The sequence below is a fragment of the Zonotrichia leucophrys genome, unplaced genomic scaffold, assembly GCF_028769735.1.
Source record: "Zonotrichia leucophrys gambelii isolate GWCS_2022_RI unplaced genomic scaffold, RI_Zleu_2.0 Scaffold_1228_13760, whole genome shotgun sequence".
Taxonomy (NCBI): domain Eukaryota; kingdom Metazoa; phylum Chordata; class Aves; order Passeriformes; family Passerellidae; genus Zonotrichia; species Zonotrichia leucophrys.
The window spans coordinates 1-13,760 of NW_026993433.1; the positions used below are offsets into that span (position 1 = coordinate 1).

A 13,760-nucleotide genomic window follows, 5' to 3' on the forward strand; every position below is an offset into this window, starting at 1 on the left:
TTTTGGTTCATTTCTCCGCAGGTTCAGCGTCCGGGTGAACTCCTCGGATCTTTTCCACCTGGACCGACGCCATTGGAGCTCCCTCAGGGCCAGGGGCGAATTTGGGGGGGGGTCCCAGGGGGGCCCCCGGGAAAGAGCCTTCCATAGTGCTGACGTCATCGGGGAGTACATGGTGGTCTTTGGTGAGGGCCCCAAATTCCCGAAATTCCCAAAAAAATCCCCAAAAAAACGGGAAAAATCCAAAAATTCCCACCAAAATCGCATTAAAATGGTGAAAATCCCCTAAAAATCCCATCAAAATCCCAAATTTTGGGGGTTTGGGGCTCCCCCATCGGGGATTACATGGTGGTCTTTGGTGAGAGCCCAAAATTCCCGAAATTCCCAAAAAAATCCCCAAAAAAACGGGAAAAATCCAAAAATTCCCGTGAAAATCGCATTAAAATGACCAAAATCCCATCAAAATCCCATCAAAATCCCAAATTTTGGGGGATATTTCGGGTATTGGAAGGTGCTGCCATTGCTGGCAGATCCCAAATCCTGAAATTCCCAAAATTCCCAAAAAAATCCCCAAAAAAACGGGAAAAATCCAAAAATTCCCGTGAAAATCGCATTAAAATCACAAAATTCCTGTAAAAATCCCATCAAAATCCCAAATTTTGGGGTATTTTTGGGGTTTTTTGAAGGTGTCACCATTATGGGGAGATCCCAAATCCTAAAATTCCCAAAATTCCCAAAAAAATTCCCAAAAAATCCCCCAAAAAATGGTAAAAATCAAAAAAATCCCATCAAAATTGGGGTAAAAAACCCCAAAAATTCAATTTTTCCCCCAAATTCCGCCCGATTTTCACCGGGATTTTTTAGGAATTCTCTCCCAAAAATCCCAAAACCCCCAAATCCCCCAAATCCCAATTAAAACCCCCATAATTGCTGTTAAAAAAACCCCAAAAATTCCATTTTTTTTCCCCAAAAATTCCATTTTTTCCCCAAATTTCGCCCGATTTTCGCGGGGTTTTTTTTGGGATTTCTCTCCCAAAATGCCCAAATTTAAAATCCCCCAAATCCCCATTAAAAACCCCAAAAATTCCATTTTTTTTCTGAAAAATTCCATTTTTTTCCGAAAAATTCCATTTTTTCCCCAAATTCCGCCCGATTTTCGCGGGGTTTTTTTTGGGATTTCTCTCCCAAAATGCCCAAATTTGTTCAAAAGCCCCAAAATCCCCAAATCCCAATTAAAAAACCCCAAAAATTCAATTTTTTTTCTGAAAAATTCCATTTTTTTTCCAAAAAATTCCATTTTTTCCCCAAATTTCACCCGATTTTCGCGGGGTTTTTTTTGGGATTTCTCTCCAAAATCCCCAAATTTGTTAAAACCCCCAAATCCCCAAATCCCAATTAAAAACCCCTTAATTGCTGTAAAAAAACCCCAAAAATTCCATTTTTTTTCCCCAAAAATCCAAATTTTCGCCAAATTTCGCCCGATTTTCGCGGGGTTTTTTTTGGGATTTCTCTCCCAAAGTTCCCAAATTTGTTAAAAGCCCCAAAATTGCCGGAATTCCAGGGGGAAACGTGCACACCCACTACCACGAGGAGAAATGCTACGAGGAGGGGCTGCACTTTTACCACCTGCGCTGCCACCAATGGAGCCACGGGCAGCCCCTGCACACCCGGGATGGTAAAAAATGGGGAAAAAACGGGGAAAAAAATGGGGAAATCGGGCAAAAATTGGGGGGAAAATTGGGGAAAAATTGGGGAAAAATTGGGGAAATTTGGGGAAAAATTGGGGAAAAAATTGGGGAAAAATTGGATAAAAACTGGGTGAGAATTGGGTGAAATTTGGGTAAAAAATCGGGAGAAAATTGGATAAAAACTGGGTGAAAGTTGGGTGAAAAATGGGTGAGAATTGGGTAAAAAATGGGGTGAAAATTCGAATAAAAACTGGGGGAAAAATGGGAATAAAACCAGTGAAAAATGGGAAAAAATAGGGTAAAAATTGGGTAAAAATGGGGGGAAATTTGGACAAAATTTGGGTGAGAATTGGGTAAAAAATGGGGAAAAAATTGGGAGAAAATTGGATAAAAATTAGGGAAAAATTGGGGGGAAATTTGGGTGGAATTTGGGCAAAAATTGGGTAAAAAATGGAGGGAATTTGGGGGGAAAATGGGGCAAAAATTGAGGGGAAAATTGGGCGAAATTTGGGTGAAAATTGGGGGGAAATGGGTGAAAATTTGGTGAAAATTGGATAAAAACTGGGGGAAAAATGGGAATAAAACCGGTGAAAAATGGGCAAAAATTGGGGGGAAATGGGTGAAAATTGGGTAAAAAATGGGGGGAATTTGGGGGAAAAATGTGGCAAAACCCGGGAAATTGGGGGGAAAAATGGGGAAAAATTGGGAGAAAATTGGATAAAAATTGGTGAAAATTGAGGAAAAATTGGGTAAAAAAATGGGGGGAATTTGGGGGAAAAATGGGGCAAAAAACGGGGAAATCGGGCAAAAATTGGGGGGAAAATTGGGTAAAAAATTGGGGAAATTTGGGTAAAAAATTGGGGGAAATTGGGTGAAAATTGGGGAAAAATTGGGGGGGAATTTGGGGAAATTTTGGGAAAAATTGGGGGGAAAATTGAGAGAAAATGGGATAAAAACTGGGTGAGAATTGGGGAAAAAAGGGGGGAAATTTGGGTGAGAATTGGATAAAAATTGGGTAAAAATTGGGTAAAAAATGGGGGAAATTTGGGTGAAATTTGGGTGAGAATTGGGTAAAAATTGGGTAAAAAATTTGAGACAAAATGGGATAAAAATTGGGTTAAAAAGGGGTGGGAAATTGGGGAAAAATTGGGTAAAAATGGGGGAAATTTGGGGGAAAAATGGGGCAAAAAATGGGGAAATCGGGGAAAAATTGGGGGAAATTGGGGAAAAAATTGGGGAAAATGGGTGAAAATTGGATAAAAATTGGGTAAAAATTGGATAAAAATTGGGTAAAAATTGGGTAAAAATTGGACAAAAATTGGGAGAAAATTGGGTTAAAAATTGGATAAAAATTGGATAAAAATTGGATAAAAATTGGGTAAAAATTGGGTAAAAATTGGATAAAAAATGGATAAAAATTGGGTAAAAAGGGGGGGGAAATGGGGGAAATGTCATCCCTGGACACCTGGGATGGTGAAAAATCGGGCAAAAATTGAGGGGAAATTGGGGAAATAATGGGGGAAATTTGGGTAAAAAATTGGGGGAAAATTGGGTAAAAACTGGGGGAAAAATGGGAATAAAACCAGTGAAAAATGGGCAAAAATTGGGGGGAAAATTGGGGGGAATTTGGGTAAAAAATTGGGGAAATTTGGGGGAAAAATGGGGAAAAAATTGGGGGGAAATTGGGAAAAAATTGGGGAAAAATGGGGGAAAATTGGGGAAAAATTGGGTAAAAAATGGGGGGAATTTGGGGGAAAAATGGGGCAAAAATTGGGAGAAAATTGGGGAAAAAATGGGGGAAAATTGGGTAAAAATTGGGTAAAAAATGGGGGAAATTTGGGGGAGAATTGGGTAAAAATTGAGAGAAAATTGGATAAAAATTGGTAAAGAATTGGGGGAAAATTGGGTAAAAATTGGGTAAAAAATGGGGTGAAAAATTGGATAAAAACTGGGGGGAAAATGGGAATAAAACCAGTGAAAAATAAGAAAAAATTGGGCAAAAATTGGGGGGAATTAGGTAAAAAATTGGGTGAAAAATATGGGAGAAAATTGGATAAAAACTGGGTGAGAATTGGGGAAAATTGGGTAAAAAATTGGGTGGAAATTTGGGTAAAAATAGGGGAAAAAGGGGGTAAAATTGGACAAAACGTGGGTGAAATTTGGGTAAAAAATGGGGGGGAAAGGAAGAAAAATCGGATAAAAACTTGGGGAGATTTGGGTAAAAATTGGGGGGAAAAATGAGAATAAAACCGGATTTTGGGGTTGGGATTTTGAGCAAAAATTGGGTGAAATTTGGATAAAATTTGGGTGAAAATTGGGGGATTTTGGTGCAAAATTGGATTTATTGGGGGGGGAGTTTTGGGGTTGGGATTTTGGGGTGCTGGGTTGGATTTTGGGGCAATTTTGGAGGATTTGGAGCAAAAATTGGGTAAAAAATGGGTAAAAAATGGGGATTTCGGTGCAAAAATTGGAATTTTGGGGGGAATTTTGGGGCATTTTTGGGGGATTTTGGGGCAGTTTTGGGGTTGGGTTTTGGGGTGCTGGGTTGGATTTTGGGTGGATTTTGGGGGATTTTGGAGCAAAAATTGGGTAAAAAATGGGTAAAAAATGGGGATTTCAGTGCAAAATTGGAATTTTTGGGGGAATTTTGGGGGGAATTTTGGGGGATTTTGGGGCAGTTTTGGGGTTGGGATTTTTGGGGTGCTGGGTTGGATTTTGGGGGGATTTTGGGTGGATTTTGGAGGATTTTGGAGCAAAAATTGGGTAAAAAATGGGTAAAAAATGGGGATTTCGGTGCAAAATTGGAATTTTGGGGGGAATTTTTTTGGGGATTTTGGGGCAGTTTTGGGGTTGGGATTTTGGGGGTGCTGGGTTGGATTTTGGGTGGATTTTGGAGGTTTTTGGGGGGATTTTGGGTGGATTTTGGGCCTTTTCGAGTGGCGATTTTTGATTTTTTATGGGATTTTTGAATTTTTTTTTTTAATTTTTGTAATTTTTAAATTTTTTTCCCCAATTTCAGAGCCGGGGTCGCCCGGGGGGGGTCGCTACTCGCACGTCTCGGGGGTCCTGGCCGGGCGGGTGCTGTTGGTGGCCGGGGGCTTCTCGGGGACCCCTCGGGGCGACCTCTGGGCCTACAAAGTCCCTTCATTCGTCCTGAATGTGAGTGCCCCAAAAACCCCAAATCCTGCCCAAAATTCCCAAAAAAATCCCAAAATATGGGCCTGGAAAAGCACCCAAAAATCCCCAAATTCCCCTGCAAAAATCCCCAAAATTATACCCCAAAAAATGAAAATTAAAGCCCAAACCCCCCCGAATTCTGCCCAAAATTCTGCCCAAAAATCCTCAATTATGGTCCTGGAAAATGGGCAGAATGAACCTCCAAAAATCCCCAAAATTATACCCCAAAAAATGAAAATTAAAGCCTAAAAGTACCAAAATTCATCCCTAAATTCAGCCCAAAAATCCCAAATTATGGGCCTGGAAAATGGCCTGAATGAACCTCCAAAATCCCACATTTATAGCTAAAAAACCTGAAAATTCTACCCTAAAAATGTCAAAATTTCTCCCCAAAATGGCCAAAATTCTGCCCAAAAATCCCAAAAGATGGGCCTGGATAATGGGCAGAATTAACCTCCAAAAATCCCCAAAATTATACCCCAAAAAATGAAAATTAAAGCCCAAAACCCCCCGAATTCTGCCCAAAAACCCCAAAATTCTGCCCAAAAATCCCAAATGATGGGCCTGGAAAAGTGCCCAAAAATCCCCAAATTTCCCTGCAAAAATCCCCAAAATTATACCCCAAAAAATGAAAATAAAAGCCTAAAAATACTAAAATTCCTCTCCAAAATCTCCCAAATTCTGCCCAAAAATCCCAAAGATGGGCCTGGAAAAGCGCCCAAAAATCCCCAAATTGCCCTGCAAAAATCCCCAAAATTATACCCCAAAAAATGAAAATTAAAGCCTAAAAATACCAAAATTCATCCCTAAATTCAGCCCAAAAATCCCAAATTATGGGTCTGGATAAAGGCCTGAATGAAGCTCCAAAAATCATCAAATTTCCCTGTGAAAATCCTAAAATTTCCCCCAAAAATCTGAAAATTTCACTCACAAAATATCAAAAGTCATCCCCAAAATTGCTGCAATTCCCACCTCAAAATGGCCAAAATTCCCCTGTAAAAATCCCAAATTTAGAGCTAAAAAACCTGAAAATTAAACCCTAAAAATGTCAAAATTCCTCCCCAAAATCTCCCAAATTCAGCCCAAAAATCCCAAAATATGGGCCTGGAAAATGGTCAGAATTCCTCTGTAAAAATCCCCAAATTTCCCCTAAAAATGGTGAAATAAAACCATAAAAAATGAACATTTCACCTTAAAAAATACCAGAATTCCTCCCCAAATTCAACCCAAAAAATCCTCAAAATTTCAAATTTTCTTCCCAAAAATCCCAAAATTTTCCCCAGAAAAAATCCCCAAAATTTCAAATTTTTTTCCCAACAAAATTCCTTGTAAAAACCCCAAAATTCCACCCAAAAAATCCCAAATTTTTAAAATTTTTTTGATTTTCAGGAGGATTCGAGCTGTGGAACCCCAGGGGCGCCCCCGGAGAGGGTGAGGCCAAAATTTGGGAAAATTTGGGAAAATTTAGGGGAAAAATCTTGGAGAAATTTTGGAGGGATTTGGGCAAAATTTGGGAGAGAAAATTGGGGGAAAATGGGAATTTTGGGGGATTTAAAGGGAATTTTTGGGGAAATTTTGATGGAATTTTGAGAGGAATTTGAGTGGATTTTAATGGAATTTTTGGGTGGATTTTGTTGGAATTTTGATGGAATTTTGGGAGAAATTTCTGTGGTATTTTGGGAGGATTTTAACGGAATTTTGACGGAATTTTGGGTGGATTTTAATGGAATTTTTTGGTGGATCCTGACAGAATTTTGGGTGGATTTTGTTGTAATTTTGCAGGAATTTTTGGGTGGAATTTTGAGGGAATTTTGGGTGGATTTTAATGGAATTTTTGGGTGGATTTTGTTGTAATTTTGAGGGAATTTTGGGAGAAATTTCTGTGGTATTTTGGGAGGATTTTGACGGAATTTTGGGTGGATTTTAATGGAATTTTTGGGTGGATTTTGTTGTAATTTTGGGTGGATTTTAATGGAATTTTTTGGTGGATCCTGACAGAATTTTCGGTGGATTTTGATGGAATTTTGGGGGACTTTTTGGGTGGAATTTTGAGTGGATTTGATGGAATTTTGAGGGAATTTTGGGTGGATTTTAATGGAATTTTTGGGTGGATTTTGATGGAATTTTGATGGAATTTTGGGAGAAATTTCTGTGGTGTTTTGGGTGGATTTTGTGGGAATTTTGCAGGAATTTTGGGTGGATTTTAATGGAATTTTTGGGTGGATTCTAACAGAATTTTGACCGAATTTTGGGTGGATTTTGTTGTAATTTTGCGGGAATTTTTGGGTGGAATTTTGAGTGGATCTGACAGAATTTTGACGGAATTTTGGGTGGATTTTTGGGAGGATTTTGGGTGGATTTTGTTGGAATTTTGAGGGAATTTTGGGTGGATTTTGTTGTAATTTTGAGGGAGTTTTTGGGTGGGATTTTGAGCGGATTTGACGGAATTTTGAGGGAATTTTGGGTGGATTTTAATGGAATTTTTGGGTGGATTCTAACAGAATTTTGACCGAATTTTGGGTGGATTTTGTTGTAATTTTGAGGGAATTTCGGGTGGAATTTCGGGCCCATTCTGACACAATTTTGAGTGAATTCTGCGGTGATTTTGGTGCCATTTTGGTGGAAAATAATGAAATTTCGCCCCCAGTGCCCCCCCGGGCCCTGCCCGGGCCTTTCCCGCCTTTTGGGCGACTGCGAGTCCTGCTTGGCCTTCGGGGGAGGGGCGGGGCCTGAGAGCGAGCCACGCCCACCGCCGGGCCCCGCCCCCGCCGGCGGCCCCGCCCCCGCGGCTGGCCCCGCCCCCGGCGCTGGCCCCGCCCCCGGCGCTGGCCCCGCCCCCCCGCGCTTCGGCTGGTGCGTGCAGAACGACACCTGCGTGCCGCTGGAAGGTGGGTGGGAAAATGGGGGAAAAACCCGGGATTTTGGGAAAAAATGGGGGAAAATTGGGATATTTGGGGAGAAAAGGGGGAAAAATGGGGGAAATGGGTGACATTTGGGGGAAAATTGGGGAAAAATGGAGAAAAAAATGGGGGGAAATGGGGACAGAAGGACACCTGCGTGCCGCTGGAAGGTGGGTGGGGAAAATGGGGGAAAAACCCGGGATTTTGGGAAAAAATGGGGGAAAATTGGGATATTTAGGGAGAAAATGGGGAAAAGGGGGAAAATGGGTGAAATTTGGGTGAAATTCGGGGAAAAAACGGGGAAAAAATGGGGAAAAATGGGGGAAATGGGGACAGAAGGACACCTGCGGGCCGCTGGAAGGTGGGTGGGAAAATGGGAAAAAAACCCGGGATTTTGGGAAAAAATGGGGGAAATTGGGATATTTGGGGAGAAAATGGGGAAAAGGGGGAAAATGGGTGAAAATTGGGGAAAAAATGGAGGAAAAATGGGGGAAAATGGGGACAGAAGGACACCTGCGTGCCGCTGGAAGGTGGGTGGGAAAATGGGAAAAAAACCCGGGATTTTGGGAAAAAATGGGGGAAATTGGGATATTTGGGGAGAAAATGGGGAAAAAGGGGGGAAATGGGTGAAATTTGGGTGAAAATTGGGGAAAAAATGGGGAAAAAATGGGGGGAAATGGGGACAGAAGGACACCTGCGTGCTGCTGGAAGGTGGGTGGGGAAAATGAGGGAAAAAATGGGGATTTTGGAAAAAAGGGGGAAATTGGGATAATTGGGGAGAAAATGGGGAAAAGGGGGAAATGGCTGAAATTTGGGTGAAAATTGGGGAAAAAACGGGGAAAAAATGGGGAAAAAATGAGGGAAATGGGGACAGAAGGACACCTGCGTGCTGCTGGAAGGTGGGAAAAATGGGGGGAAAAATGGAGAAAAAATGGGGGAAAATGGGGAAAAAAATGGAGAAAAATGGGGAAAAATGGGTGAAAAATGGAGAAAAAATGGGGGAAAATGGGGGCAGGAAATGGGGGGAAAAATGGAGGAAAAAATGGGGAAAAAATGGGGGGCAATGGGGTCAGAATGCCACCTGGTTTTTCTTTCATTTTTCCCCATTTTTTTCAGGGTTTTTGTTCATTTTGGGGTGGATTTGGGGTTTCTGGGGGTGCTGAACCCGATTTTCCCCTCCCCAGAGCGCTCCCGCTGCCGGGTGGGGCCGATTTGGGGCAAATTTGGGAATTTCGGGTTTTTTTTTTTAATTTTTGTGTAGAATTTTGTTAATTTTGGGGTGGGTTTGGGGGTTTTTGGGGGCGCCGAGTTCATTTCTGGCCTCCCCAGAGCGCTCCCGCTGCCGGGTGGGGCAGAATTGGGGCAAATTTGGGAATTTCAGTTTTTTTTTTTAATTTTTGTGTAGAATTTTGTTAATTTTGGGGTGGATTTTGGGGTTTTTGGGGGCGCCGAGTTCATTTTTGGGCTCCCCAGAGCGCTCCCGTTGCCGGGTGGGGCAGAACTGGGGCAGATTTGGGCCTCGGGGCTGATTTTTCGGGTGGGTTTTCTTGGTTTATCTTTCATTTTTTTCAGGGTTTTTGTTAATTTTGGGGTGGATTTTGGGGTTTTTGGGGGCGCCGAGTTCATTTGTGGCCTCCCCAGAGCGCTCCCGCTGCCGGGTGGGGCACAATTGGGGCTCGGGGCTGATTTTTCGGGTGGGTTTTCTTGGTTTATCTTTGATTTTTTTCAGGGTTTTTGTTCATTTTGGGGTGGGTTTGGGGGTTTTTGGGGGCGCCGAGTTCATTTGTGGCCTCCCCAGAGCGCTCCCGCTGCCGGGTGGGGCAGATCTCGGGCACCCACGGCTGGTGGGGCCCCAGGGCCGATTTCCTGACGGAGCTGGGCCAGTGCCGGACGCGCGGGGTCCCGCCCGGGCTGCACCTCCTCACCTTCCAGCACCCCAAAAACGACTCCCAGCCCGACAAGGTGAGCCCCAAAAACACCCAAAAATATCCCCCAAAAATATCCTCAAAATCCCTCCAAAATTCCCCGTAAAAATCCCCAAAGTTTTGGTGAAAATGGGGAAAATAATCCGATTTAAATGGCCCAAAAAACGAGTCCCAGCCCGACAAGGTGAGCCCCAAAAACACCCAAAAATATCCCCAAAATCTCTCCAAAATTCTGGGTAAAATAGCAAAAAACGCAGCAAAAATAGCCCAAAAATCACTTTAAATGGACAGAAAATGGGTTAAAAACGAGTCCCAGCCCGACAAGGTGAGCCCCAAAAACACCCAAAAATATCCCCAAAATATCCCCAAAATCCCTCCAAAATTCCCTGTAAAAATCCCCAAAATCCTAGTGAAAATGGGGAAAAAAATCCAATTTAAATCGTCCAAAAAACGACTCCCAGCCCGACAAGGTGAGCCCCAAAAACACCCAAAACCACCCCAAAAATATTCCCCAAAATATCCACAAAATTCCCAAAAAATTCCCCCAAAAATTCCCCAATTTTCCCCAAATTCCCCCCATAGGTGTCCCTGATCCGGAGTGCGACGCTCACTCTGACCCCCCCCCGGGGAGCGCGGCCGTGGCGCTGCAGTTCCGAGGGCTTATGCACCCCCAAACTGACAGAAATCAACCCAAAATCCCCAAAAATAATCCCCAAAATCGCCTCAAAACCCCTAAAAATGCCACAAAAGTTGCAAAAAATCCCAAAAATTCCTCCAAAAAATTCCCAAATTTTCCCTGTAGGTGTCGCTGATCCGGAGTGCGACGATCACTCTGACCCCCCCGGGGGACGCGGCATTGGCGCTGCAGTTCCGAGGGCTTGTGCACCCCCAAACTGACAGAAATCAACCCAAAATCCCCAAAAATAATCCCCAAAATCGCCTCAAAACCCCTCAAAATGCCACAGAAGTTGCAAAAAAATCCCGAAAATTGCCCCCAAAAATTCCCAAATTTTCCCTGTAGGTGTCGCTGATCCGGAGTGCGACGATCACTCTGACCCCCCCGGGGGACGCGGCCGTGGTGTTGCAGTTCCGGGGCTTCCTCCATCCCCTGCTGGGCCCTCCCGGCCCTTCCGGGCCCGGCCCCAACGTGTGGGCCCGGATCCAGCGGCTCTCGGTGGTGGCCAGGCTGGCCAGGACCCCCAATTCCACGGATTTGGTGAGAAAATCGGGAATTCGGGCAAAATCGGGAATTTGGGGGGATTTTTTCTGGAATTTTTGGGGCGACTTTTGGTGGTTTTGGGGCGTTTTTGAGGCGTTCTGGGGTCTTCAAAATGGCGGCTTGAGGAGGTTTGGGACGTGTGGGAGAGGAAAATTCGGGAATTTTTAGGGATTGTTTTTCGAATTTTTGGGATTTATTTTAGATTTTGGGGAATTTTTCTGGGATTCATTGGGATGTTTTGGGGTTTTTTTGGGGGGTTTGTGGGGTTTTCTAAGGGATTTTTTGGGATTTTGTGAGGGGATTTGGGGTGGTTTTGAGGCCTGGATCCAGCGGCTCTCGGTGGTGGCCAGGCTGGCCAGGACCCCCAATTCCACGGATTTGGTGAGAAAATCGGGAATTTTGGGCAAAATCGGGAATTTGGGGGGATTTTTTCTGGAATTTTTGGGGCGACTTTTTGGTGTTTTTGGGGCGTTTTTGAGGCGTTCTGGGGTCTTCAAAATGGCGGCCTGGGGAGCTCTGTGGTGGCCAGGCTGAGCAGGAGCCCAAATTCCACGGATCTGGTGAGAAAATTGGGAATTTTGGGGAAAAAATGCGGAATTTTGAGGGAAAAATGTGGAAAATTTGGGGATTTTAGGGGAAGATTTGGGAAATTTTGGGGATTTTTGGTGGTTTTGGGGCGTTTTTGAGGCGTTCCGGGGTCTTCAAAATGGCGGCTTGGGACGTGTGGGAGAGGAAAATTTGGGAATTTTTTGGGATTTTTTTTTAAGTTTTGGGATTTATTTGAGGTTTTGGGAATTTTTCTGGGATTCATTGGGATTTTTTGGGGGGGTTTGTGGGGTTTTCTAAGGGATTTTTTGGGATTTTGTGAGGGGATTTGGGGTGGTTTTGAGGCCTGGATCCAGCGGCTCTCGGTGGTGGCCAGGCTGGCCAGGACCCCCAATTCCACGGATTTGGTGAGAAAATCGGGAATTTTGGGGAAAATCGGGAATTTGGGGGGACTTTTTCTGGAATTTTTGGGGCGATTTTTGGTGGTTTTGGGGCGTTTTTGAGGCGTTCTGGGGTTTTCAAAATGGCGGCCTGGGGAGCTCTGTGGTGGCCAGGCTGAGCAGGAGCACAAATTCCACAGATCTGGTGAGAAAATTGGGAATTTTGGGGAAAAATCCGGAATTTTGAGGGAAAAATGTGGAAAATTTGGGGATTTTGGGGGGAAATTTGGGAAATTTGGGGGGATTTTTGGTGGTTTTGGGGCGTTTTTGAGGCGTTCTGGGGTTTTCAAAATGGCGGCTTGGGGAGGTTTGGGACGTGTGGGAGGGGAAAATTTGGGAATTTTTTGGGATTTTTTTTTAAGTTTTGGGATTTATTTTAGATTTTGGGGAATTTTTCTGGAATATTTTGGGATTTTTGGAGATTTGTGGACATTTTTTGGGGTTTTTTTGAGGGGATTTGGGGCAGTTTTGGGGCCTGGATCCAGCGGCTCTCTGTGGTAGCCAGGCTGGGCAGGAGCCCAAATTCCACAGATTTGGTGAGAAAATTGGGAATTTTGGGGAAAAATCCGGAATTTTGAGGGAAAAATGTGGAAAATTTGGGGAAAGATGTGGAAAATTTGGGGATTTTTGGGGAAAGATGTGGAAAATTTGGGGATTTTTGGGGCAATGTGGGGATCTCAAAATGGTGGCTTGGGGAGATTCGGGATTTGTGGGAGAGGAACATTCTGGAATTTTTGAGGGATTTTTGAGGGAATTTTTGGGAAAAAAGCAGAATTTCGTGCCGGGGTATTTTTGAGGAGGGGTCCCAACTCTGAGACCCCTCCCCAGATTTCAAAGTGTTAAAATTCCGATGGAAACAAGCTGAATTTTGAGCTAAAAAAATGGATTTTTGAGCTAAAAATGTGAAATTTTCACCTAAAACCCGGGAATTTTTTTGGGAAAATTGTTCAATTTCATGCCAGGGTATTTTGAGGAGGGGTCTCTGTGTGTGACGCCCCCTCCCCAAATTCCAAACCCTCAAACCTCCACCATTTTCTCATTTAAAAAGTGGAATTTTGAGCTAAAAACTCGGAATTTTCACCTAAAACCCGGGAATTTTTTTGGGAAAATTGCTCAATTTCATGCCAGGGTATTTTGAGGAGGGGTCTGTGTGTGTGACGCCCCCTCCCCACATTCCAGGAGGAGGTCGGCCGCTGGGGGGCGCAGCAGGAGCGCGAGATTTTCCCATTGGAAAGTGGAATTTGGAGCTAAAAACTCGGAATTTTTTTGGGAAAAAAGCGGGATTTCAGCACAGGGTATTTTGAGGAGGGGTCTCCCCGTGTCTGACGCCCCCTCCCCACATTCCAGGAGGAGGTCGGCCGCTGGGGGGCGCAGCAGGAGCGCGAGACGCGGCCCCTGCGCCGGCCCCGGCCCGAGCGGCTCTTTGGCAGCGCCGAGCGCGGCAATCGGTACCTGCTGCAGGTGGAGGCGACGCTGAACGCGACGGGAGGGCTCAGCGCCGAGCTCACCCTCACCTGGGACCGCACCGGGGTGCCTGGAGGAAGCGTGAGTAATTAAAATTAATTTGGGGATTTTTGGGGAATTTTTTGGGAATTTTTTGGGATTTTTTTCCGGGTGTTTTGGGGCAATATAGTGAATTTTCGGCGATTTTTTGTGGATTTTTTGGTGTTATATAGTGAATTTTACAGGGATTTTGGTCCCTAGAGGTCTCCAAGAATGCATAAAAAATTGGGAATTTTTTGGGATTTTTTTCCGGGTGTTTTGGGGTAATATAGTGAATTTTCGCTGATTTTTCGGCCATTTTTCGGCGATTTTTTGTGGATTTTTTGGTGTTATACAGTGAATTTTACAGGGATTTTGGTCCCTAA

At 43.9% G+C, this 13,760-nt stretch overlaps 1 protein-coding gene across 1 annotated transcript; it reads left to right on the forward strand.

Moving 5' to 3' along the window:
• Positions 1 to 24: 24 nt before the first annotated feature.
• On the forward strand, positions 25 to 13,437 carry LOC135442124 (multiple epidermal growth factor-like domains protein 8; the record flags this gene model as incomplete). The annotated part of the gene is made up of 8 exons (XM_064701668.1): positions 25 to 182; positions 1,559 to 1,672; positions 4,705 to 4,844; positions 6,252 to 6,293; positions 7,510 to 7,750; positions 9,561 to 9,724; positions 10,709 to 10,903; positions 13,240 to 13,437. Coding segments are annotated over exons 1-8 (1,107 nt in total), but the record flags the coding sequence as incomplete, so codon positions are not given.
• Positions 13,438 to 13,760: the final 323 nt, after the last annotated feature.